This window comes from Sceloporus undulatus, chromosome 2 (genome assembly GCF_019175285.1).
Source record: "Sceloporus undulatus isolate JIND9_A2432 ecotype Alabama chromosome 2, SceUnd_v1.1, whole genome shotgun sequence".
NCBI classification, from domain to species: domain Eukaryota; kingdom Metazoa; phylum Chordata; class Lepidosauria; order Squamata; family Phrynosomatidae; genus Sceloporus; species Sceloporus undulatus.
Genome location: NC_056523.1, coordinates 273,976,289 through 273,992,529, shown reverse-complemented (window position 1 = coordinate 273,992,529; position 16,241 = coordinate 273,976,289). Strand labels below are relative to the sequence as shown.

At 39.5% G+C, this 16,241-nt stretch overlaps 1 protein-coding gene across 5 annotated transcripts in view; it reads left to right on the top strand.

Annotated features, from left to right (window-relative positions):
- Positions 1 to 16,241, top strand: part of PAM (peptidylglycine alpha-amidating monooxygenase) — a 166,169-nt gene that overhangs the window by 76,417 nt on the left and 73,511 nt on the right. For all 5 annotated transcript variants that reach the window (XM_042455216.1, XM_042455217.1, XM_042455215.1 and 2 more), the window contains exons 5-7: positions 1,850 to 1,937; positions 13,972 to 14,057; positions 14,707 to 14,790. In XM_042455216.1, coding sequence (XP_042311150.1) covers positions 1,850 to 1,937; positions 13,972 to 14,057; positions 14,707 to 14,790 — 258 coding nt within the window. The remainder of the gene's footprint in view (positions 1 to 1,849; positions 1,938 to 13,971; positions 14,058 to 14,706; positions 14,791 to 16,241) is intronic.

Below are 16,241 nucleotides of genomic sequence, written 5' to 3'. Positions count from 1 at the left end.
CCTGTTCTAGTTGTTATATCTGATGTGGGCCATAGGCTTCTCTTGATTCCAGTTTTCCTAAAAAAAAAAATACTTACATATATTTGTTTCAATCCTGGAGTGTTATGCACCTTGAAGCAACATTTTCCTATCCCATTCCCAGAAGTGAAACATTGAAGAATCTGTGGTGTTTGTTTGCATAGTAAAGGGATTCAATAAACCAATTCTAATGTAAAAATCCTGAAAGCTTCTACTTATATGATTTATGGATATGTTTTCCTGCCTGGGAGTCTAATTTGTTTTTAGAAAGACATTATATTGATGCTTGTCTTCTTAGTACTTGAAGATGTAATTATTAGCACATGTGAGTATTAGTGTTTTGTTTTTTAAAGAAACATTTTTGGAAAATGCCATCAATTGCCTAGAAGTTAAGGTGCCCAGTATGTAATTCAGGGTGATGGAATTGCTCCCTCCTGCCAAAACTGTAGATAATTAATTAGGTGTTACTTCTAATTACTGAAGAAATTTTCTTTGAACTTATCCCTTATTTGACCCATGTTAAAATAAATCACTGATACTGCCTTAGAAGGAAAAAATTGTAACCTGTAATCATCTAGTCCAGGAGTAGAGATCATTCAGGCTTTCAGATGTTTTTTGACCTCAGCTCCCAGCACCCATAGCCAAAACCACAAATGGTGAGGAATGCTGGGAGTTGCACTCCAAAATTTGGAAGGCCACATGATTCCTGAGCTTGGTATAGTCTTAATGTTCAGTAAGATTATGGTTGGAGTAGGGGTCTAAATACTCTAAAGACACCAGATCCTTTCTGATCTTGGAAATGGCAAAACCACCTCAGAGTATTCCTTGCCTAAGCAAACCCTATGAAATTTATGGGGTCACCATAAGTCAACAGACAACTTGAAGGCAAATATGCATACAGAGTTCATTATTGTCCTTACGTACAAAGCTAATATACAGTCTTTCTTAATAGTGACATTCATTTTAATACTTAACATCTCCTTACTAAACTTTGAGGACTTCTGGCCTTAACATGCTGTCAGTAAAAATCAGAGTTAGTGAGAACAACTGGAAAATGATTTTGTAGCTCCATGAGCAGATTGTAAAACTCCAGCTGTCATCATAAAATTAATGTATTCCATCTCCTTGCTATTCAAATATTCCTTTGTTTTATCAAACGTTCAGAAAAGTGGATGGGGGCAGAATTTCTTTACTCCTCTCTTCACACTATGCTGTGTTTATAATCCTACTGAATCCGTGGAATTTAAATGATACCCTCAAAATTCTTGTCTGCTGCTTAGAATGATTTCTGTCCCTAACAACTCAAATTATTGTCAAAAGTGCTCTTGACTACACCTTCAAGTCCCCTCAGAAAAGAACAGGGAATTTTGTGACAATCTGACTTTCATTTGCAGGAACTCAATGAAATATCATTCTTGGGATATAGAGTTACGATGACTGTGGTAATTATTAAAAGGGCACTGTGTTTTCTTTTATCCTCTCTCTATCTTTTAAAAAAAATGTAATGTTGTTGACATAATTGTAAAATGGTTCATAAGGATATAACAGTTCTCTTTCTCAAGAAAAATACCCATTTTTCAACAGTATATATGCATGTTCAGAAAGAAAACTGAGGGAATAGAGACATAAGATATTCACATTTTATCCTTTCAGCAGTGTTTGATTTATATTTCTGCTGTGTAATTGTAGTCAGCACAGCAGCCCACACTGTATCTCCATTCACTGTCCTATGAATAAAAGATAGCAGAGGAGTATTCTCATGCAACTTAATGGCTTCCTTCTCACAGTATAAAAATAGACCCATATTCATGTTATCACTTTTGTCTTTCAGTTGACTTCAGACCTCAGGCTAGCATGGACACTGTCCACCATATGCTACTGTTTGGATGTAACAATCCTGCTTCAGATGAAGATTACTGGTAAGGTGAAGGCTTCTGTGTTCCTGGTTTTGATTTGAGTTTTTTTAAAGTATGGTTAAGTTGGTTATCAAGTGTAGGAGTAGATGATGGGGGCATGATGGACAAGAGGGAAAAAACATACCAATAACAAAAGTTTAGATTTAATGATGTAGCAGACATGACTAATTTCCAGGAGTGTTCATTCCACTCACTTCTCTATTGCTACCTTCTTTTTTTTGTTGTTGAAGGAAGAAAGAAAAGGCTGCCAATTGGCAAATGTATAGATGGATATGTAGGTGGAACTGGGGGGAAAGAGTGAAGCATAAAAGTCAGTGAGCATTTCTCTCAAGAGTCCTGAGGTGGTAACACAGATGAGTACAAATGAATGTGTGGACATACGGTTCTTTCACATGGTCAGAAATCAGCTATGGGTGGTTTTTCATGTAAATATTGAGTACATTCAATAACAATACAAATAGGTATGTGTCAGGTTAGGAAAATAAATAGCCGTTACAAAATCATGAAAAGAAGTACTCATTAATCTAATGAAATTTACAGTGATTAGATTATAAATCTCAAACTGCAGACTCATCCACTCGGAATCCCCAGTTTATTAACAGCATATATGAAGGTGCATAACATCTGGATTATTGTGTGTGTTTAAGTTGTTTAAAACTTATAGTGTCAAGGTAAAACTATATCATGGTCTTCTTGGCAAGATTTGTAAAGAAGGGATTTGTCTTTGCTTTACTCTGATGCTGAGAGAGTGTGATTTGCTAAAGGTCACCCAGTGGGTTTCCTTGACTGAGTGAGGATTTGAGCCCTAGGCTCTAGAGTTGTAGTCCAGTGCTTAAATCAATACACAATGCTAGCTCATTTAGATTACAGTATACTGACTGTAAAATATGCACTGCAGCAAAGGAAATAACTTATGTTCCCTAATGAGTTTATGCACTTTCTCAGAGAAGCTCAGACCTACAATATACAGGCTTGATACTTACACTATATTATACCTATACTAGAATGAGTTTGGGTTCTATTTGTGAGGTGATCATGTATGAAATAAACATTCCATAACTCTATAATTTATAATTAAATAATAGAATACTGTACAGTGTTAATAATTTATTATAAATATCCTTCAACTTTTCTGTTTTATAAATGTAGGAAGGTTTAACTTTCCATATTATTCTCTTTCCTTGGAAAGGATCACGAATATTCAAAAATTAATTTGTGAACTTTCACTTTTGAAAATTGTACACTTTTAACAGTTTTGGAAGATGTAATGGTTTGAAATTCAGTTGTGCCAACTCACCTTGTTGTTATTTTACTTCTTATTAATATAGGTAGATCTGTTGGCGTTGAGTTCAGTAGACGTGTATTAAAATCTTAAACATTTGCATTAATTTGTCAGAGCCTGAAACTGTTAATACACAGTGATTTACGTGAATTTTTAATAAGACTTCAGATAATCTCTAGTGTGACTTCAATCACAGATTTCTGGATATTATTGGGAGAAATACCATCGTTAGCCTATATTAATGAAAGAAAAATATAAGATTTCTCTAGAGGACAGAAACAAGCCATTGCTGGGAAATTATTTTCAGTTCTAATGATGACTGCTGTAATAGTGAAGAACACATTTCTTGAGAAATTTGCTTTTGCTTGGATATACATGCAGAAGGCAAGAATAATGAGTTGGTGGTAAATACAGTGTTTCAGAAATGCTCATTCAGTGGTATTTCAAGTGGCTGTTGAGGTTACAAATTTTAATGAACAGATTAATCAAATGAAACTTGTGTTAATTATCTGCATTTACTTTTTTCTTTCTTTCTTTCTTTCTTTCTTTCTTTCTTTCTTTCTTTCTTTTTTTTTTTGAGGAGGGGGGAGTAATGAAAATTACAATATAATACATTGAAATTGCTTGACTGTTCCTAATAAGAAGGAAGACCATCTGTAATATTTTTTCCCTTCCTAGTCTATGTTGCTGTAGCCCAAACTAATTATTTCATGTTTTGAACCTCACCACTGTGAATTAATCAACTAAAACTTTGATTAATTTTACTGGTTGCACTGAAGAAAAGTGGAAACCCCAATAAAAATTATAACCTCAAAATAGCAAGCAAGGTGCAAATGTCTGCATCTCCATTCTCATCAATAAGATATTGCTATTAATAAATCAGAGGCAACTTTGAAATGCCTTTTAAATTTTGATTGGGCCATTAATATTTGAAAAGGGCAGTCTATAAAACAAGGAACCAGAAACGCTAACTTAGCCCCAAAGGGTTATGAAATAGGAAAGATATTCTAGTTACCTATAAATAGTACTGCAAAATACCTACCATTTAAATACTGTGTTCATTTTTAACACTTCTCATACATCCTACTAGTTCACTGTTGGTAAATTTATCTTGGAACATATGCCTTCCCTCCTTTTTGCATTCAGTCAGTTTACAGGCTCTGTCAGGATGGCCAGTGCATGTGAAAGAACCAGCAGAGAGACAGTCAAAATAGTTGAAGACAAAAAAGCTACAACTTTGTTGTTTATAGGTATATAATATCAGCTTGCTATCCAGTGAGTAGTAGTCTTGCACTTGTCCCCTCATACACCTGCTGAGGGACAGCCATGTTGGGACAGCTGTGAAGTCTATATGAGCACCGTAGCTATATGCTCATATAGACTCCACAGTTGTCCCAACATGGCTGTCCCTCAGCAGGTGTATGAGGGGAAAAGTGCAAGACTACTACTCACTGGATAGCAAGTTGAGAATGAGGCAGATCCAGTAACCCCACAGTTTAGCATGACTCTGATGCCTGTGCTGCAAGGTCATTTAGGAAGATACCCAATAGGAAATGAAGAGTACACGGACCCTATTTTTCTCCCCAAACAATAGCTGGTGCCATGCTGCATCACTAATATTATGATAGTTGGAAAACACGTAAAACAAATTATAAGAAGCATCAAAAGTTATTTGCTGGAAGGATGGGAGGGCATTTTACGCCTAATTACAAAACAAGCACTGGTCCAGCCAGCTTTAACCTTTCAAGATGTTCAGGAATGAAGCCTATAAACTTGGAAAGGTCCTACCCCCTCCTTATGCATCAGCCAGTCCAGATTGGCTGATGCTCACAGAGGCCTACAAGGAGTCTGGAAATGGAGCTAGCACATGTGCCATCCCACAAACAGACCTTACAGGTACAACTGAGATTTAGAAGATTTTCATACCAGCGCTTACGGTGGGTTAAGTGCTAGTAAAATGCCAGTAAAACATTTAGGAAGTGCATGTGTGTGAAAGCCTGACACACTTCCTAAATGTCAGGAAATTGTTCCCTCACCTCCAGCATCCCTGAATCGTTCGGAAAGAAGTCATTTCCCATTAATGGAAACTTTGTATTAATGAGAAATGACTGCTTCCCAAACAATTCAGTGACGCTGGAGGTGGGGGGGGATGATTCCCTGACGTTTAGGAAGCGTGTCAGGCTTTCACACGCACATGCGCTTCCTAAACGTTTTACTGGCGTTTTACCAGCGCTTAGCCCACGGTAAGCACTTGTATGAAAATCTTATTAGGCTATGTACCCCCCGGCCTTAGATAAGATGGTGCCAGTCTGTCATCTTTGCAACATTCTCACCAAGAGCCTACAAATTCTGTTCTGGCGTTAATAACCAATTCTTATTTGCTATTTCTCCACTGCTTTCCTCAACCTCTCCTGTTATCTTTCCAAAACAAATGAGTTCTGATTTATTTTATTTTATTTAGAATATTTTCAAACAGTGGATGGTTGAATCCATGGAAGCAGAATCCCTGGATACAGAGGGCCAACTGTACTGAATCCAAGGCAGTTTACTCAAACTAAAATTAATCCAGTTAATAGTATCTACAAAGATATAGGCATAAACTAAAAAAGCCTTTCAGAAACAGAAAAGTTTTATTTGGTGCTAGAAGGATAGCTGCAAGTTCCCAAAGGAGGGGATTCCTGGGAGCAGCCATTGAGAAGGTCATCTCCCATGTTACCACCAGGTTGCCACCTTTTGCAGTGGTCGTGGGTGGTCAGACTTCTTCCTCTGTTCCCTTATCTGTTGGAGTTCCCCAGGCTCTGTCTTGGATCCCCTTCTGTTCTCTCTATACACACTGTCTCTAGGTTAACTCATCAGTTCTTTTGGTTTCTCCTATCATCTGTACGCTGATGGCACTCAGCTGTATCTCTCCACCCCTGACCTTTCGATGGGGCTTGAACAGCAAGTTTCTTCTTGTCTGACTGCCATCTCTCAGTGGATGTGGCTTTGGCTCTTGAAGCTCAATGTGTCTAAGACTGAGCTTCTTGTCTTTCTACCTAAACCCACCATTCAATATTCCTTTTCTCTTTCTGTCGACGATACTTCTATTTAACTGGTTCAACAAGCCCGCAGTCTTGGCTTCATTTTTTACTCTTCTCTGTCATTTATTCTCCAGATCCAACTCTGCCACAGCCTGTAGATTCTTTCTCCACAACATTGCCAAGATCCAGCCATTCCTCTCACCCTCTACTGCCAAGACTCTGGTCCATGTCCTAGTGGTATCACGACTAGATTATTGTAACCTTCTTCTGACAGGGCTTCCTCTCTCTCACCTCTATCCTTTAATCTCTGTCCAGCATTCAGCTGCACGTATTATCACATCCGCTCACCGCTTTGACCATGTTTCTCTCTCCTCCCTTCATTGGCTTCCCTTCCACATCCAGTACAAGCTTTTGTTATTGACTTTCAAAGCCCTCCATGGACTGGCCCCTCCTTACTTATCTGGACTTCTTTCTTCTTACATTCCTACTCATACCCTCTACTCTGGTAGTCAAGGTCTCCTGTCCCAGCCTAGGATTGCCACTGCCCCTTCCCGGATTTGTCCCTTCTGACTTGCTGCCCCTTACTCCTGGAACCTTTCTACCACCACATGCACACCTCATCACTTCTCTACCCAGTTTTAAAACTGAGTTAAAGACTATATTGTTTAGAGATGCATTCCCAGGGGTGAGCCCATCTCTGCCCCAGGATGCCTCGTTTTAACTATCCACTAAGAAGCCGAGCCCTCCCTCCAGTCCATCTCCCTTGGTCCAGGCATCGGAGGTTGAGAAGAACTGCTAGACTTGATCCCCTTCCCCACCACCACTCCCTTCTCCCTTTGTGTCATGTCTTTTTAGAATGTAAGCCTGAGGGCAAGGAACCGTCTAATTAAAAAGATTGTATGTACAGTGCTGTGTAAATTTACAGTGCTTTATAAATAAAGGTGAAGAAGAAGAAGAAGAAGAAGTCGTCTCTCTGGGAAGTTGGTGGGATTGAGAAAAAGACCTCCCAAAAAGATAATTTAGCCCAATCAGGCTCATATAAAACAATATGGTCCTTCATATGCTTCAGATAGCCTGGACCAAAGCCCCATAGGGCTCCATCAGTCATAACTAGCACTGTGAAGTATGCCCAAAAGTAGAGCTATTACAAGGGAAGTGTATGCTTCCTGTAGCTAGTCCTAATTAACAATTACCTAAGGTATAGCCACACTGTAGAATTAAAGCAGTTTGACACCACTTTAACTGTCATGACCCTATCCTACATAATCCAGGGATTTGTAGCTTGGGGAAGGATCATAGACCAGGCTGAATCCCTCACCCAACTACAAATCCCAGGATTTCACAGACTAGAGCCATGACAGTTAAAGTGGTATCAAATGGCTTTAATTTGCGGTGTTCATTAACAATGAAAACATCTGCTCTAAATGAAATAAGCAAGTCATTGATTTTAAGGAGTAAATTATGGAGTGCTGCAGTTGATGCTTGCCTGTGGCTAGATTCTATAACTTTCTGAAAACCTTTGGATAAAAGACTTACGGTGCATGTAGACATGTAGGTGGTCCATGTTCCAGAAGCCAGAAACTCTGGGATGAGTACTTATATGGTCTACTTATCCATAGTGATTTCTTCAGTCAAATATGATCAGAATACTGTGAGGTCCTCAATTAATGCAGTTCATTTAATGAACTTTGTTTCCCCCACCTGCCAATAATGTCTAGAATAAAGGTATACCTTGACAATGTTTTATTGTCTTTTGTCTCCTCCCTTTCCATGTTGAGGTCTGCTGCTTTCTATTAAACTGAGATCCAAAATCTATTTTTTAATGTTTTAAAAATATTCCTAACGAAAACTAAATATAGCAGCTTTTCAGATTACCAAAATGGCTATCTTTATTTATATAGACTTGAGCTGGTGGATCTCTTGGCATTTTGAAAATAATACTGAATGCTTGTGCCAGATCAGCATTGTGTTAATAGGTATGTGTTCTTCCTTCTTGTTTGTTCAGGCTTGCCATTTAATGTGAACAGAATCTTATATCTCTAAGGTTTATTTTTTTAAAGAAAAGGTTTAAGGACCTATTATTCAAGGAAAACTCATTCATCAAAGAATACATTGATCAGAACTACTGATATTTTTCATTAAGTTTCTGGGTGCTCTGTAATTTGAGCAGTACAGAATCGCATACTACCATGTACATGCCAGATTTTAGATAACCCTTTTAACCTGAGCATCCAAGTACATTCTGATAATAAATCAATGGCTAATCTAGTTTTCAGTTGCCTGCAGACAGGCTCCCCAACTTCAATTTTGTTGTCGAAATTCTGTTTTTTAAGTAATTTTATGTGTGATTTATTAATTAAAATTTTAATCCAATCTTCTGTTATTACTCTGTCTAACAATAGCACATTTAAAAACAAAATCATACAGATACAAAACTGACAATTGCAGCAGATCAATAGTATGTGAGAATAAATAATAATCTAAAATACAGTGACATTAAAGTTTGGATAACTCCCAACCCACCCCCCAAAAAACAAACCAGACAGTTCTCTTGACATAAAAAGCTCTATAAACTAGATACTTCTGGGCCCTCTTCTGAAAGGTAACCATTTAAACTTCACTCAGAATAAGAAAGTGAATCATCAAATAGACAACAAAGGTGGACAGAGATTTGGATAAAATGTACACATGCTACTTTAGAGGCAATTTAGAAATAATAATTATATGAATATGGCACATCTCACCTTAATAGAGAAGATAGGGAGAAGATGAACTATGTATTTACTCATCCTGCTTTCCAGGAACTCCCATTTTGTGGATCTTTATTTTCAGGCCATGCAACTGGGAGACGATGCTCTTGTCTGCTATCCAAATAGAAGTGTGACATACATTAATACAGATGTGTGGATATTTCATTCCAGTCATGCATAAAGGGGAAATGTAAAGCAGAACCACCTGCTACTCTCAGTGGATGGGTATGGAAAAAATAGTCATTTGAACAGTAAGGTTCCAAGTTATCTGTATCAATAAATGTGTCCAACATCTCTTTAAATTGTGCCCAGAGAAATACTGGAAGCTAGTCACAGATGAAGTGGGGAGAATGATGTACTTCAAAAAGCCATCTCTTGTTAAAACAGTGTCTACTGTGTTTTACTCCACTTGAAATGTCTGGAAATAGGTAGACACATATACTGCAGTAATCCACTCCTGATATATATCTTACTTTCTGCCTGGAATTATGAGAATAAGGCATGTGCATATAGGGATGCCATATCCCGGCGGCCCCGGGACAAATCCGCTTTTGGGGGCCCCCTCCCGGTCCGGTTTGGCCCACAGCCCCCGGTTTGGGGCCCACGCGGTGCCAACCCACTTTCCCCCGCCTCCCCGTGCGGCCGCGTGGAGGAGGCGAAGGAGGAGGCGGTGTGCTTCCTGCGCGCGGCCGCGTGGCCTGGAACGGAGAAGGTGGGTGGGTGGCGTGGCCACGCGGGGAGGCAGGGGAGGGTGGCAGGGAGGTGGGGAGGGGGCGCGCAGGAGGCGCACCTCCTCCTTCTCCTCCTCCTCCTCCGTTCCAGGCCACGCCAAGAGGAGGAGGAGGCAGAGGTGCCTGCTTGGCTTGGTGCTCCCCACCTGCGCGCGCCAAGGCAGCAGGCAGGCAGCCACCCACCGCCTCCTCCGTCTCGCGCGCCTCTGCGCTGGGCACTTCCTTGGGCCCGGGAGGCGGAGGCAGAGGAGGAGGCTGAGGCAGAGGTGGCTGCCTGCCTGCCTGCTGCCTTGGCGCGTGTGCGGGGGGGAGCGCCAAGCCAGGCAGGCACCTCTGCCTCCTCCTCTGCCTCCGCCTGCTGGGCCCAAGGCAAGTGCCTAGTGTGGTCGCGCGGAGGCACGCGAGGTGGAGGTGGGTGGCTGCCTGCCAGCCTGCTGCCTTGGCACGTGGGCAGGGGGGAGCGCGCCAAGGCAGCCACCCATCTCCTCCTCCACTTGGGCCTGGAAGGCAGAGGAGGAGGGAGGGAGGAAGGAGGGAGGGGGGAGGGAGGGAGGGAGGGAGGAGGGAGGGAAGGAGGGAGGAAGGAGGAAAGACAAGGAGGAAGAAGAGGAGGAGGAGGAAGAGATAGTGGTGATGATGATGATGATGATGATGATGATGAAATGAGCCAGCTTCTGAGGCACGACCAATGTAAGTTGCTCTGATTTTTACAAACTCATGCGCAGTGGGGGGAAAAACAAAGTCCCTTGACCAAATATACACTTCTGAGAAGTGCAGTTGAATCCGAGGGCAAATCCACTTCTTGTTAAACCACCTTGATATATTCAGTATGCATAGCATGTTCAGTGTGAAACCCAAAGAGTTTGGTTATCAAATAAGCCTCTGAAATATGCAAGAGGCCATGTTAAGTAAAGCCATGTTCAATGCCCAAATGTGCTGTTTGGAATGGGGGGAGGGGAGGTTGGCCAAAAAGGAAAGTACATTTCTGTCATCTGTCTAGGAATAATGTCCAAATGTCCTCCATTTTGATCACGCCTAAGAAACGTAGGCGGGTTACAGACCGCCAAATAGTACGTACACAATACGTACTAGGGTTAGGAAGGGGCGGTGCTTCCGCACCCCCCTAACCCTAATACGTATTGAATATGTACAAGATGGCAGCGCCCTGTTCATACAGGCGCCGCCATCTTGACGTATCGGACGCTGAGCGTCCGTACGCGTCGCGTCCTTTGTGACGTAGCGAGTGCGCCCCTGATGCCTCGCTACGTCACAAAGGCGACTCAAAAAGAAGCTCCATTTTGGAGCTTCTTTTTGGGTCCGCACGGGAGCTGCGCTGTGTGGAGGCTCCGGCTCCCCCACGGACCAACTGGCGGTGGCGGCAGACCGCCGCAAAGCGGCGGTCTGTAACCCGCCACAAATTTATATTAACATTTTTTAAAACCATCAATTTTTTTCATGTGTCCTTCATTTTTAAAAAATGTGCCCTACATTTGAAAATTTTGTCCTACATTTGTCCTACATTTGTCCCAGTTTGGCGGTCCAGACTTATGGCAACTCAATGTGCATAAGAATCAGGATTTATTTTTATCCCTCCACCCCTTCCTGTGGGCTGAAATGAAACTCTCAGAGCAACTAGACCTGATGCCATGTTACTTCTTTAGTGGGAAGGGATGCTGAAAGGGACCAAAGCTAACCCAAGTCACTGCATTTTTGTGTCAGGTTTCAGTAATATTTGACTGTCTCCCAAAAATCTTTTGCGTGATTTTTTTTAAATTGGGGCTCGTAGTGTTTTGGCTTTGGTCTAGGGATGTAGGTGGTTAAAAAAAGATTGGGACTACATGAAACTTGTGGGGGTTACTCATTTTCTATCACTGTATTAGTAATTTCCTTTCTGTATACAGGTGTCTCCCACTTTTTGTCACCTCACCTTTTTACGATCCACTCTTTCGACTGGTTGATCTGTAGTCCACTCTTTCATCAATGTTTTCACTATGGTTTTGCAACCAGGTGCTGCTTTTCTCTCTCTATCACTCCATGCCTTTCCCCCTCCTCTGTTACCTCAGTGCCATCTTGTATTCAGTCAACTGAACTAGGTTCTGCTTGCAACCATTACCACTTTATAACAGTGCTCTGGTCCCTAACCTGTGCAATAAGTTTGGGACGCCTATATGTGATTCCATTTTCCCTCTTCTCTTGCTCTCTCCAATCATTTCAATATGTGAAGGTGTGCATTTTTTTAAAACAAGCAAAGAACATCCTACCATTGCTGGCAGACTGTGTATGATAACAGTAAACCAACAGAACATTCCTGATGATTTGACATATTGACTAGAATTAAACAGATATGGGGGGTAGGTGGCTAATTAAAGATTTAGATCAATGGTTCTCAAATGGTGGGTCAGAATTCACAGGAGGGTGCAACAGTTGCTTAAGGCGGGCATGACATTTGGAGACTCTGATTCCTCCTTCTCCTCTTCTTCCCAAACCTTTTTATGTGTAAAATTTACAAGTGTGTTGAGTTAAATATTAAATTTACTTAAATAAAACTGTTCTAATTTGAACAATGTTGTTTTCTTATACAGGGTTAAAATATATTAATATGAATATATGAAAATATTCATATTTTAACATTGTATAAGGAAATAACATTCTTACATATGAATATGTGAATGAAAATATGTACACTAAATAAGCAAAATATTTTTATTCATCCACTATTTCAAGGAGGGGATGTCTGTCTGTATGTAACAGTCGTCCCAAGGGTAAAAAGTTTGAATATCTCTGATTAAAACATTTTATTCTCTGGAAGACTGGTTAACACTGTATTTCCTTATAAAAGAATATTTCCAAAGAGCATCAGTACAAAATTAGTGGGAGCAGCTGTTTTTCCCTTAAGTAAAAATGTAATTTCAATTTTTAAAGAGACAAAAGGAAAACTATTTTCTGTATTGACAACCCAAGGGAAGAACTAAGGTTTTTTTTTCCCTAGTGAAATGAAGTAATGTTCAGTCCAATTAACTTTATGATACTATCAGCTAATTTCATCAGGTGTCAAAACAGACCTTCAGCCAGCCTTGGAATGTTACATTATATTTCAAAATACAAGCTATAAAATTGTTATAAAGAATGAGAAATATTTCACCTGTAAAGCAAAAATGCAAGGACCATTTTTGTTTTCCGTCTTTTTGATTTTGTTTAAACCTCCAGAGACATTTCGTGTGTGAATACCAGTGTGGTATTTCTCAAACTGTAAGGTGGAGCACAAAATTCCAGGAGGAAAAATCATGGAGGCATTTTTCTCTTGGAAGTAAAGTAAGGCTTAACTTTAGCTGCAAATTCAAGCATATTCATTAACATTGCATAAAAATTCATGCACATTACTTACATCTCCACAGATGTACTTATTAAGATGAGTTTTCCCATATACAGTGTTTCTTTATGAGTAATTTCAACTTTAGTACACATTTTTCCCAGTGTGCATATTCTTTATTGAATAACTGCATTGCAAGAATCTGTGTGAATTTCAGCACTCAAGTGCTGCTTGATTAATTTATTCAACTTTGTCTCTTACGTATGAAAATTTAGACTGAACAAATTTCTGCTCTAATCGTTTATATGCAGTTGTGTTTGAGGTGCATGTATTCTTTCTTGTGAGCCAGTGCAATGTGGTGTTAAGTATTTGGAAATGAGATTGGGGAGACCCAGGTCCAAGACTATGATCTACCATGAAATCCAGGGATGACCTTAGACCTGATCTCTATGCCCCAAAACAGATGGGCCAAATGGAGCAATCTGCGGCTAGTCCTGCCGCTATCGCTCCGGGACTGCAGCAACCAGATGCCGCAGTCTCAAATGGGCTGCCATCAGGAGCGGCTTTTTCCACTCCTTTTCGGGCCAGCTTTGGGATGCGTTAACTGCTCCCAGAGCAGCTGGAAGGTCCTTTATTTGGCCCATCTGCTATGCCTATCTTATCTCAGAGGATGGTTGTGGAGATAATATAGGACACGCACAGTCTTGAGCTTCTTGGCAGAAAATTTGGCTATAAATGTGATAACTAAAGTCTAAGAGAGTCTAAGAGTTGAGAAACATAGTCCATTTTTGAAACTGTTCTAAGTTTTGGGTATGTCATCATTACACGTAATGTTCTCTTTCTAAAGAAGGCTGAATGTTAATGTAGGTTAACTGATTAGTAGTTTAATATTACTAATATGAGACAGATAAGCCAAAAGAAATTATCATTGTGTTATATTTCAGGGACTGCAATGGAGGAACATGCATGGATACATCCAATATTTTGTATGCTTGGGCAAGGAATGCTCCACCTACAAGATTACCAAAAGGCATGGGATCTTTCATAATATGACATTGATTTGTGTCTGTGCTTGTGTGTGTAAAGTTTTAACTTTAATATTACCTCATTGCAAAGATATGGGTGTCTTTTGAATAGTGGTTGTAAATACCATTCTTTAGGTGAATCATCTGGACAGAAAAAAAGAAAGAAAGAAAAGAAAGAAAATGTATGTTATATAGAAACTAGGGAGTTTTAGTCTTGCTTTCTTGTTATAAGATGGGTCTGGATGAATTTCATTCCATAGTGAGGTTTTCTGCTGTCTTTACTGAAGAAGGAGATCACTTTTATGGGTTATGAGCGATGGATTGCTGATGAATTTAATTTGGCTTGTAACAGGGCACTGTTAAGATGATTCTTTTATCTTGCATTACACCAAGTATCCTTTCCCACCCTCAGTGAACTAAGCTACTGATGTAAACCAAAAAACAAGAAAGCAAACAAACAAACAAAATCACCCCATGGTCATAAACTTGAGATAGCTTGTGTCTCTGATTCTATTTGAGAATTCTGCTTGTTCAGTATAATTTTAGGAATGGACATTTATGACTTCATTTGAGACGCCTGCTTTAGGAAATCACTCTATTAAGAAAAAGTTGTATATAATTGCTTGTATTTTATCTCATCTTTTTAATGTCAAGGTGTTGGATTCCAAGTTGGAGGAGAAAAAGGTAGCAAATACTTTGTGCTCCAAGTTCATTATGGAGATATTAGTGCATTCAAAGGTATGTGTGCCCTTCAATTATTGCTATAAAATATTATAATAACTGGACTCGATTATGTTATAGAGTAAATGATGAGATTATATATGATATGTAGAAATGTAAATAATGGTGGAAAAATTGTTGAATAAAGATAATGTTTTAAAAGAATTATTGCTATAAAATATTATGAATAATGTAGAGTTTAAAATTTAAATGAGCAGTTACTTAATTACAGAAGAATGTTGCAACAGGGAAGGCAGTTTAAAATCAAAATTACTCCTATAATAAATTGGATACTTGTGAAACTGATGGGGTTTCTAAATTCTGCACTGTTGTTCATATAATCAGGAATGTTACAGGGCCTGTCTTGTCATCTCATCTCTTTCACCCCCTCCTTTGTTTCTAATGGATTGATGCTGAGGCTAGTATGCTGGTTTATACTTGTTGCTGGCAGAGCATTCTTGGCTAGTGAGATTATTTGCCTAAAAAGCATTTCCTGTGCAAAAATCGTAGGGTGGTTGACTAGTTTATTAATGGGTTGTTTCAACCTATATAAGAGATTCTTTTTCATCAAGTTCAAGAAAATGTATTTTTTACATCATTATTCTTTCAAACATTAAAGCTACTGCTGACATTTAAAGCAGCTGACAAGAATTCTGGAAAGCATGGGAAATGCAACTCCCATAATTCCTGGTATCCCTCATTGTTACAGTGAGCCTGCATGTTTGTGTCAAACCTGAAACGCCTCCCTGCTTACTGCATCTTCCTTGGTTTGGGGAAAGGAAAGGGAACAGCAGGAAGATCTCGAGAAAACAGCAGTTGAACCAAAATGATTCTGTTACATTTTAGGTGCAAATGACTTTCTCAAAAGTTCAAATCTTCATGGGAGAGGAGGTCTTATAGTACTTAATACAGCACACATGGGTTGTTTATAAAAAGTATTAAAACTTCAACTACCGTAGTTCTCCAAATTCATAATACTGACTGTTTAATTTGCATGATGTTATGCTAGGCAAATGAATACTGATAGTTTGGTGAAAATTGATATTAAGCTATATTATCAGTTGCAGTCTTAAATATCTTTCATTCGTTGCTAGTGCAATAAAACATCCTGGCTGATAGTTAACATAAAACTCGCAGCTGGCACAGCATAGCATTGGGACTCCTTTTAATAATGATTACTTATGGTGCTGTGACCTTTTTAATTTTTAGGAACTAGAAATCATTTTGAATTTAGGAACTCTGAGGGCACATCTGTGTGAGAACAGTGGCAACACACCAAGCATTCCTATTGCCTGGTGTTTGCTCTGTCAAAATAAATTCAAATTGATCAGCAACAGGGCTTGCGTCCTCCCTCACCCCATAATGTCTAAGGACTGTGTTTGCCCTAACATGTTTTCAGTATACTTTTGAATGCTTTGTCTCTTGATGCATTGTTCTTTGTGGCACACTTTGTAAACTTTGCACATTAG